At 43.5% G+C, this 11,099-nt stretch overlaps 1 protein-coding gene across 5 annotated transcripts in view; it reads right to left on the reverse strand.

Annotated features, from left to right (window-relative positions):
- Nucleotides 1-11,099, reverse strand: part of CNGB1 (cyclic nucleotide gated channel subunit beta 1) — a 30,698-nt gene extending 19,599 nt beyond the window's left edge. The window contains exons 1-7 of one of the 5 annotated variants that reach the window (XM_053399333.1): nt 10,994-11,099; nt 7,415-7,503; nt 7,164-7,202; nt 3,803-3,959; nt 3,016-3,132; nt 1,575-1,732; nt 590-709 (exon numbers count right to left, since the gene is read on the reverse strand). In XM_053399333.1, the coding sequence (XP_053255308.1) occupies nt 590-709; nt 1,575-1,732; nt 3,016-3,132; nt 3,803-3,959; nt 7,164-7,202; nt 7,415-7,503; nt 10,994-11,055 (742 nt within the window). In that variant the 5' untranslated portion in view covers nt 11,056-11,099. Of the gene's footprint in view, nt 1-589; nt 710-1,574; nt 1,733-3,015; nt 3,133-3,802; nt 3,960-5,455; nt 5,745-7,163; nt 7,203-7,414; nt 7,504-8,036; nt 8,113-9,052; nt 9,289-10,993 lie in introns of those variants that run through there. The other 4 variants (XM_053399334.1, XM_053399335.1, XM_053399331.1 and 1 more) reach the window with 4 other exon arrangements.

Raw genomic sequence — 11,099 nt, forward strand, 5'->3', positions numbered from 1 at the left:
TTCAGTGCCTGTTTCGAAAAAGAGATGCCCAGCATCAAGCAACCTGCCCATCAGCCTCTGGCCTGTTCCTGTTAGAATTCCTGCTCCATGATTGCAGTCATGGGATTTTTGTCTATCACATGACGGTGTCTGTTTTGACTCCACAAAGTGGGAAGTGACGGAGACAGGATGTTTGTGTTACTGTGTTCCGTGAAGTGGGACTTTTGTCCTTTGTTCACTCTCTCTGCTGTCTGATGCTAGAGAGAGAGGGAGCCATGTTGCAGTGCTCCGGGTGTGTTTATATGTAAATAAAGTAGATTAGCCAAAATGCTGAGTTGCTGAGGTCTGTTACGCAAGCTGCGAAGACTCTGTGGATCCCTAAGTGTGCCGATGTCTGTTGGCATCGGTCGCTGTAATGTTCGGGCAGAAGAAAGCTGTTGAAGCTCCCAAATGAAAGACCAGGAGGGAGAGAACATGTCAGTCGGGCATGTGTCTCTGCCAGGGTCCTACCTGAGAGTAGGACGAGCTACTGACATGGCCATTCCCCCCCCCCCCCCGCTTAATATTCTACAGCAGGCTCTTCAGTCAAAAGCCCATTCCAGGTACTCACTGGTGAGCGGGTCAATGCTGCTAGGGAACTGGCATTTTCTTGCACGTGGGCGACCTTGCTTCTTTCCACCCTTCTCACTTGCTCCCTCTTTTTCTTCTGGAGGCTTTTCTTTGGAAGGTGCTATGGGAACAAGTGAAAACCAGGCAAACTTTGGAATCAAAACCATTGTTTTTAGCCAGCCTTTGACCATCTTAATTGATACTAGGTGTGCAGAGGCTGCAGTTATTCGACAGCGAGAATAAAAAATCTCTGCACATGCTTGGGCACTGTGGTGCCAACCTGGTGCCCTCCAGATGTTTTGGACTGCAACTCCCCTCAGCTCAAGCCAACTGGGGTAGATAGGACCAAGAGTCCAAAATGTCTGGAGGGCATCAGGTTGGGAAATGCTGCTTCTGAGTCTTTAATCATTAGACACAGAAGGCCTGGGTTGTTTTCCTCCATGTACTTTGGTGCTCAAGTTACCCATCCTCTGGTGATGGTCATGCCCCCCCCAACTCACACCCAAAGTCAGTTTTTACATGCAGCTGATTTCTGCTTCACCTAGAAGAACCTGGTATCAAAGGATGGAGAGAGAGTGTGTGTCTGGAAAGTTGCTGCGCCCATTTGCCAATCAGCAAGACCTTTGACATAGCAGCCATCGGGGTCAGCTATCAGGGTCCAGCAAAGCTTATGCTGCCCATCCTAAGGAAGCTGAAGAGAAGCTAAAGCCCTGCTGCAAAGTGCTAGTTTGATTGAGTCCAAGCTTTGCAAAGCTTATTTATGCTTCAGTTAAGTAAGTGCACTATGGCTTCAGAAACCTCAAAAGTCATGTTGCAATAAGCAATTGGCAACCCTTGAAAAGGAGCTTGTCAGAAGGTGACAAGGAGCAGAGAGATGTTTCAGAAATAGGTTGAATATTTTTAACCCCCTGCTAGACACAGGACCCCCCCCCCCGGAAAAAGGAGAGCCTTCAAGTTTTGTAATAGATGGTGCTGGTCTCACTTACACGCCACGGGGGTTTCCTCGTCAGAAGAAGCATCTGGGTCAATCAATTTCTCTTTCACTTTCTCTGTTCGGTCTTTAAAGAGACGCACCAGTTCTTGCAGACGGTCATTGATAACTGCACTGTTTTGGCTTGCTGTTGAGCTGCTGCGATCTGGCAAACTATAGTAAAACCAGGCCAGATATTATGAATGAAAACTTTCCCATTGCTTAATGCTATAATCACCAGAAGTGATATTATGAATGAAAACCTTTTCATTGAGCAATGCTATATTAATTAATTCTAGGCCCAATTTTAGCAAGTTGTAGTGAAGGAGGGACCATTTTTCCTCATATACACATTTTTTAAATGCAATTGTGCCTAATATACCAATATTTGCAAGCAATTTTCTCTAATATAATACAGTTTCGTATGTTGTTTTCAATAATATATGCATTTTACGCACTTTGCTCTAATATACACATTTTGTACATACTCATATTTTGATAGTTTTGCAAATTCAGAGAAGTGCGGATTTAGAAGGTTCACCTTGTTTCAAATTGTGGATTATTTTGGGAATCACGAATTAGGTACATAAATTGTGAACTGAAACCTAATTTCTCCCACATGCCAAGCTGTAGGTCTTCTCCATCTTGGTGCCCTCCAGATGTTTTAGACTACAACTCCCATCAGCCCCGGCCAGTGTGGCTATGCTCCCATCAACTTCAGCATCATATGACTGGGGTGGCTAGCTAGGACCAATAGCAGCTGTAGTTCAAAATATCTGAAGGGCACCACCAAGTTGGGATGGAGGCTATTGGCAGATGAATTATAGGTTTCTTACTGACTGGTGGGTAGCTTTTCAGTGTGGCTTGACTTTCATTCATTACATTCTTTGCTTTGCAGCCTGGAGGGCTGGAGTACACTCTAGCAAAGTCTGTCATGCAGCCTTCTCCTGCAGCCTATTATAAAATAAGGAGGATATGGCTATCAATGACTAGTAGCCATGATTGCTATGCCTCCGAATATCAGTTGCTGGAAGCTACAGGAGGGCAGAGTGTTCTGGAGGTCAGGTCTTGTTTGCCTGTTTCTCACAGAGGCATCTGATTGGCCACTGTGAGAAAACAGGATGCTGGACTAGATGGGCCACTGGCCTCATCCAGCAGGCTCTTCTTATGTTCTTAGGAACTGCTGGACACTTACAAGGGAAAGCATATCTTGCACTTTTTCTAAAAACGCTGCACTTGTCTTGCTAACCCTACAATGTATCTCATGTTTATGGTCTGCAGACCAAACAAACTAAGCTACTACATGCTAAAGATGCAGTGAGGTCAAACTAGCTCTTGTTTGATGTAAACATACTGCAAAGATAACATGTAAGAACCCCATGTTTGCTGCCCTGACTTTCTTGGAGAAAGGGTAGAATATAAATGCCATGTATAAATGAAAGTCTCTAGTGTTGTACCAAAGTGATCCTTCTCTCTGTGGACTGGAAAGGTCCGGCCAAGCTTTGACTGGTGAGGGGCTTGGAGATGGCACTTTCAGCTCCTCCACACTCTCCTCCTGGGAAGAGCGTTTCCTCCTGAAATGGGGGGAAAGAAAGAGGTCAGGTATTTTTTGGTACACACGATCAGAACATTCTCTCCATTTAAAAAAGTGAGTCCTAAATTTAGTCCACACTGATAGTATCAATGTCTTGCTGTTGCTGCCTTGAAACAGCAGCTTCAGCTGTGAGATTGTCCTTGGCCCTGGTAGCTCAGCTGTGATCACAAACTAATGTTATTTGGAAGACAAAAAATTAAGATTCGGAGAACTAATAAGGTGCAAGCAGATTAAAGGTTGCCCATAAAAGGCACCCCGAGTCTTTAGAAAGAAACCACTTTAACAGAGTGGCAGACAGATTTAGGACACTTGACAGAAAAACAAAATAAATAACAAAGAAGTTAGCAACTAGTTGTTGGCCCATAGGGTAATTCAGCCTTTGCTGGCCTGTTGCCCTCTAGACATTGCAGAGTTTACAACTCCCATCAGCCTCAGCCAGTGGGAAGATATTGGATCAGCTCTGACATAAGCTTTAAACCCATTTATGCACCCCAGCTGTGTACCCAAAGGTATGCAAATACTTATCCCAGGTTTGTATCCCAGTTACAAGTCAATGCTCCTCGAAATGCTCCTCGATAAATCAAGAATCTGCATGGATGCTAAATGACAGGTTTTTGGACTTTAGGTTTTAAAACATTATGGGTGCATACCTCTTGGGAGCCTTGGCTATAACCGGTACAGCGAGGGTTTGGGGTTTCTTTGGTGGTGAGGTCTGAGCACGGCCGGCAAATACTGGCAGCCCTGAAGAGCCATTCTTGGGATTCCTATTGTTGATGTTCACAGTGGGGTATCTCCCTGATGGCCATCCTTTGGCAAGAAAATATATGAAATGAGCCAGAAGAAAACAAGAAGACAGATAAAACCAGTGGATACATCACTAGCAGAGGCTCCTCATACCAAAATGTTCAAGATGTAGGTCCTTTACTGATCAAAAGACACCTGAAACTACAACCTCCTAATTCCCAACTGTATTTTCAGACACCTTCAGTAAACATAGCCACCTCTTAAATGTCCTATCCCAGGTTTATACAGTTTCTTTTCCATGCAATTCAAATTATACTATGGCCAAAGTATATAATAAATTTTGTGGGGTTTTTTAAAAAAATAAAACAAAGTTTTTGTGTTATTATTTTTCATGAACCAATTCAAAATATTTTAATTTTTAATACTTTCAACTGATTGTGTTGATTGTACACTGTTTTTGTATACTGATTGTAATTACATAGTATATAATTGGTTGAAATAAAATAAATAAAATATATTTAATATTTAGAGTATAAATTCTAGTTATAATACCCTGATAAAGTAAATGTTTATATCATCTTGTTGATTCTGTGTTATCATGTTAAACTGTGTCATAGATTCTTATTGATACCCTTTTGTATTTAGATAACTATCTTGTAGAACTAACAGGAATAATTAACTGGAAGGTATAAATGCATTCAGATGTACAATTATTGCTATGAAAAGTTAGGCACATTATTCAAATATGACAAGTTGTTTCAAACACCAAGAGGTTTGATTATTCCTTCCTGTAGTGGTAGGAAGCACATATTACTTTTCAGAGATAATAACTTAGTGCAAACTCCAAGCAAGCTTTTATGCAATATTTTAAAATATACTGTGAATTATTATTTCTTCAAAATTAATTAACTTAGCTTCTTCAAAAAGCAGCACAGGGCTATTTGCAAAAGAGTTTTCAAACATCCCCCGCACTGTGCTTTGAAGTCCCAACAATGGGACTTCAAAGCACAGTGTCTCCTGATGTCACTATGGCTTTAGGGGATTGACAGGTGGACAGCCCCACCCACCTACCTCTCAAAACTGCATTCACCATGCTATACATATTAATGCTCCTTGAATTCATTTCGGACTGTTTTCAATATCAATGGAACAACTGCCCAGTTGTGTTTGGTTTACATTTGCTTTTTAATTTTTAAAATAAAAATATGTATTTTTAAATTGGGGGGCTCCAGAGTTGGCACATAAGCATCTGGATTGCTGGGCAGAAATGGTTCTCCACCCCTACTCTAAAAGGTATACCCAAAAGGGACAGGTCTTGCCTGCCACCTTCAATAGAGCAATTTGTGAAGCAAGGCCATTTGCAACCTTCAGCAAAGCAGAGCAACTCTTGGCCTTTTCTCTTTTGATGCAAAACTGCATCACAGCTACACATTTGGAAGTTATGGCTACTGGATGTACATGTATTGAAGCAGACACATGAGACACACACAGGCAGACGAAACGAAGGAAGCCTGACACACAAAGCTGCACGCACAAAGCCATGGCAAATGCTACGTTACCCTGGGTGTGAGAAGATGACCCTTCTTCCTTCAAAAAACTGGGGTTCGTCACACCAGCCTTTTGCTTTCTGGCGACAAGGACAGGGATGCGGGAGGTAGCGGCAGTGGTGGAGCGGTAGCTGGGGACGTTGGGCAGCTGCTCAGCTAGGCTGCGATGGGAGGGGGAGGAGCTAGGATGACTGAGTGGCTTGTCATGCACCAGGCGGGCTAACTCAACGTCGCGGTTTTGCTTGGACATGGTGGGGCTAGGCAGCTAGAGGCTCCAAGCAAGGGCCAAGGGGATCTGAAGCTGCAACAAAGCAAACATAAAATCACATGAGAAAAATGGTGTTGCCCAGTTCCAAACCAGCCATTTCGTATGTGTGTGTGTTATACACAATCATCATTGACCACAGTATGATCTCATTTAACTCATGCAACTTCAATGATACGTGGTTGAAGGTCAGTTGGTTGAAATTCTGCAAGTTAAATTCATGAAAGGTGGAGAACTTTTCCTAGCATGGAAAGAGCTTTTAAGGCTTCCACTTTGGAGGGGGTAAGGACTGCTCAGTATGCTGCTCTGGAAGGCTAGGGATGCTCACACAGGGGAGTATACTAGTTTTCATATACATTTGAAACCCTTAGAACTGAACCAATATGTAAGATGTGATTATATGGTTATAAGTTGGGGTGGAGACCACCCTAAACCCTAGAAATTAATAAATGGTAAGATTTTGTTTATTTGGGATATGAAGGGTATATACAACCTGCGGAGGAATTCCTGGGCTAGGAAAATGACCTGGCCAAGCTAGGGTCATTAAGAAACAATAAAGTGCCATTGGCAATGCAAGAGAACTGTCCTTCCCCCCCCCCCCTGCCACCCGAAGGTATGAAGACAGACAGGAGATTTGGAAAATTGTCAGGGTAACTGGGGCTTGGATTCCAGCACTGCACTGCTGTGAGGAACAAGTTCCTCTTGAGATGATCATGCTGTAACATCTGGACTCCATTTGTACTGAAGGTACAAATTTGTGGATAAATCTTATTTCTTAAAGCTACAGCAGCTTCCAACACGTCTTCAATTCTCCAAAGGAACACAGGCCCTGGTTGAGGGACAAGACCCCTGGAATCCTGTGCACAGCTTGACAGGGATTGGGGTGGCCTGTAACAATACTGTATTTTTGAAGGCGCACAAACATGCAAATGGAGTCACTTCAGGGGCAAATTCTGATGTGGCGGTTACACCACCACTCATTCCCCAAAGAGCTTGTGCAGCTTCAAGCTGTTTTACAAACTCAGTCCCCTAAAATGTTCCTTATTGCCCTGTTGGACTTCTTGGTCTCTGTGACCAGCTTTGTAACAGCTGGAGATTTCATGACCATGATGCAACCTTTTTGGTTTATAATTCAACATTCACGTCTGTGTCTGCACACTCAAGAGTCATATGCTTTCAAAAATTGTCCAATACCAACCTTCACCAGCCCAGTGCCACCCAGATGTTTTGGACCACAAGTCCCATCATCCCTGGCCACTGGCCATACTGGCTGCAGTTGACAGGAGTTGTAGCCCTAAACATCTGGAGGGCATCAGGCTGGTGAAGGCTGGCTTAGGCCAAACACTCTGTGTATGCTCACTGGAAGAGAACATGACAGCTCTTGCCTGCTCAGAGCTTTGTGTCCACATTGCAGGCCTGCACAGAATTGGACCAGGCGCATTCTATATACAGTACCTTGAGGTGTAACTAAGGCTGCTTCAGTTTCTTCCTCTTCTACCTTAATTTAAAAACAAAAACAAAAAACCCACAACATTATTCTGAAGAACATTTCCTGTTTTGAAAACTCAGGTTCTGTCTTTAAACAGACTTTTGTTATGTTGTGACAGTGTGCCCCTTCCCTATTTTATAAAGCCATCTTATGGGGCCATTTTAGGGGACAAAAGACTGGGTATAAAATAGCTTTTATAAAAAAATAACCAACCAACCTACCTGTGGTAAAGGGCCTAAGTTGGCATCAAACCCCTTGACTTTGCCTGAAGCAGCTACCATGAAGGTGCAGCTATCAGAGGCACCCCTATAAGGGACAAAAGAGAGACAGACAGCAATGATTAACAAACCCTGAAGTCCCAGGGATCTTCTTGTCATATTGAAGTTAATGTGTGTTAGAAATGCCCTGGAAGAATAAGGAGATTTACAGAGCAGCTTTCCATCTGAATATCGACTATATAGGCCCACAGCAAAGGTGGCCAGTGCCTGGTTCTTGGCATTCCTACTAACAAGGATGACTCTCTCACCTTCTCAGGCTATGTTCATACAATATACTTAAAGCACTATGTTACCACCTTAAACAATCATGGCTTCCCCCAAAGAATTCTGGGAAGTGTAGTTTGTTCAGGGTGCTTGGACTTGTTAGGAGGACTGACTTCCCCTCTACAGTTCCCAGAGTTCTCTGGGTAGAGGGACTACCTATTAAACCACTCTGGGAACTGTTAAGTGAGGGGAATAGGAGCCTCAATACTATTTAAATTTGTAGCATGGTGCTTCAGATGTATGGTGTGAATGTGTTCCCCCCTCTCTGCCTGTCCCCCTCAACACTGTGTCACACACCAGCATGACAAAGAAACTGAACCCAAGACAGGCCTAGCAAAGCAGATCAAGCCTGGCCTCTGCCTCCTCCTTTGTCCACGATTGCACCCCATTCTCTCTTCTATTTAAATGAATTGGTGCTGCTCATTCCTATGGGGAGAAGAACAGCAAGAGGTCGTTTCCAACTAAGTTTTACTCAGAGTAGTCAACACGTTCAAAAAATTAATGGAGCTAAGTTAGTCAGGTTTGTTCATTTCAATGGGTCTGCTCTGAGTAGAGACGGCTTTGGAGGATGCAGCCCATAGTAAGGTTACCAGACGTCCCCATTTCCCAGGGACAGCCCCCAGATTTACAAATCAGCCCCCATACAAAAATCAATTGAAGTTGAAAAGTGTCCCCGGATTCATTGAAAAAAATCTGGTAACCTTAGCCCATAGCATTTGTTGACACTGCTGTAGTGAGGACAAAACCTGCCCACCCTCCATGGGCTGCAATGTGTCTCTGTCCACAGCATATACAGAGGCTCATTGCACACACTCAGCAGTCCAAAGAATATGCAAGCTCTTTCTCGCCGTATCCCCACCCCTCACAAAGCAGGCACATTGCTAGTAAACAAAACAAGCACCCTGCTGACTCCTTCAGCCAAAACATCATTCCTTGCCACAGGGTCTGATTGCACCAACAAAACACATTAAATCAAATTTGCTCAAACAAAACACTGAGGTTTACAGTTGCGTTCATTAATGTACTATCCCTCATTCACTGTTTGCAATTCCTTCCTCCACGAGCATGTATAGAGGCACCTGCAATTCAATATAATACCTCATGCAACTGATGAAGTGGAATGTAGTGTACACCGAAAGCTTGTGCCATAATAATTTTGTTGGCGTCTAAAGTGCCAAAAGATTCCTTGTTGGTTTTGCAACAACAGGCAAACACAGCGACCTTTCTAAAAATCTTTAACTTATTCCCTCATTTTTTGCCTTTGGACCCCTCAGAAATATTTTGCAAAAGAAGAAAACAAACCCAAAACTCACCTTTTCAAACCATGTTTCCCCTGAGCGGATAGCACGTCAAGCCATGCTTATATTCAGCCCTGTGATGCTCTGCTAATCTTGAAAGCCTTCTCTTAATGAATGTATTTTTCAAATAATCGGCAACCACTCCAAGATTGAGACTTCTGACTCTTTCCTGTGTCTGCTTTGCCTTCAGTTTAGATGCAGATCCTATTTCCTGTTAACTACACTGAGCTGTCATAGCCCGCTCCCTAAGATATCCCCCCTCCCTGCTTCAACAGAGGAACATTGAGGGACCAAAGGGATGCTGTTGCTAGGAGAAGCTGAGCAGTTGCCAGGGAGGAAAACGGGTCACAGCCTGGTTACTAGGCACCACACATAATAGGCAAGCCCTTGAATGTACTTTGCTAATAGAAGCCTCCATCTGAGGAGGGAGCGCAGAAAAATAAGCCTTTCAAGTTTGTTGCAGATCTAAGGCTGCTTAAAGACTAATTATTTTATTGTCTAGTCCACACATGATAAATCTAGCATTCATCATGAGACGAATGCCAGTGTGGCATAGCAGCTAGAGTGTTGGGCTAGGACCGGGGAGACCAGGGTTCAAATCTCCACTCTGCCATGAAGCTCACTGCCAGTCAACCTACTCCACCTTACAGGGTTGTTGTGCAGAGGAAAGGATATAAATTTAATAAATAAAATGTATCCTTCTGTCAGAATTTGACCTTTTAACTTGATCACTGATAGTTGCCTTTTAGCAGGGTTCTGCTAAAGAAGGAAAAGCTACCTTCCTATCAATTATGCATCTGGTACAGGAGCTTTTCCTTCCTTTGGAAAAAAAATCTGGTCAATTTCATGACTGACATGAGCTGTGTGCACTCTGTACCTGTAAAGCACATTCCAAGCACATTCTTTCCCTGAAATAATTCTGGGCATGGTAGCTTACCCCTCACAGAGCTACAATTCCCAGCAAACTACAGTGCCCATAATTATTTGAGGGAAAGGATGGAATGGGCTTTAAAGCTATAATGTGTACGCAAGCATGATCTCCGTGCTCAGGAACAGGCCAGAGTTTTTGGTTGCCAACTCTGAACACAGAGACAGGTTTTGATTGAGCGATCTGACCACATCTGCATTAAGTTATATGAGCATAAAGGGATGGATCAAGTGAATGAAAACCCTTGTGTTTATGTTTTAACAGAGGGATGGAGGACATTCTGTCCTCCAGGTACTGTTGGACTCCAGCTCCCATCAACCACAACCAACATGGCCACTGGATAAGGGTGATGGGAGTTGTAGTCCAACGACATCTGAGAGGAGACAGCGGAAGTTGCGGTCCTGTCTCCAGCACTGAAGTATGAAGTACTGAAGCCTTGTTTCACTTTTGTGTAGGAAACAGGAGAGGCACCATTTTATCTTTTGCCTCAAGAAAATATACTGAACTGGTCTTGCCTCTTTCCCTCATCGGTTGCGGGGAGGGTCTGCACACTGAAAGAAATAGCAAAGCAGAGCTTTGAACATGCTGTCTTCTCCACAGAGCAATGTAGCAAATCACAATCTAAAGGGCAGTTCAGAGACAGAGCAAGCTGTGCCTTTATGTTTAGAGGAAGGGCAATGAAGAATCCATGGCCTTTGTTTGAATTCAGGACCTTTGTCGCAGAGAGAGGTCCTCTGAGTGCCTTAACATCTCTATTCTGTTACCAATGTTAACATGTCCGGGAAACCTCTGGTGTATGGCAACTCATGTCAGCAAATTCCCTTAAAAATAGCTCAAAAACTTTTTTTGAGATTTTGCAAAAAACAACAACCAAAAACTAACCCAAAACAGCTCAACAACTTTGCCAAAAAACAGCTCAACAACTTTAGTGTCCAGATTTTCACTTTTTGAAATATGGCAACCCTAGTTGCCAAGTTATACAAGCAACATATATTCTTCCTCCTAATTCCCCTGCTTTGGCTTCCTACCTCTGCTTTGGGGGGCTGGGAGGTGCCCCCACAGTCCACTCAGCTGTGCCACACCAACACATTGCTTCCTCTTGGATTTCATGGTCTTCCACCAAGAATTCCACAT

This window comes from Podarcis raffonei, chromosome 8 (assembly GCF_027172205.1).
Source record: "Podarcis raffonei isolate rPodRaf1 chromosome 8, rPodRaf1.pri, whole genome shotgun sequence".
NCBI lineage: Eukaryota > Metazoa > Chordata > Lepidosauria > Squamata > Lacertidae > Podarcis > Podarcis raffonei.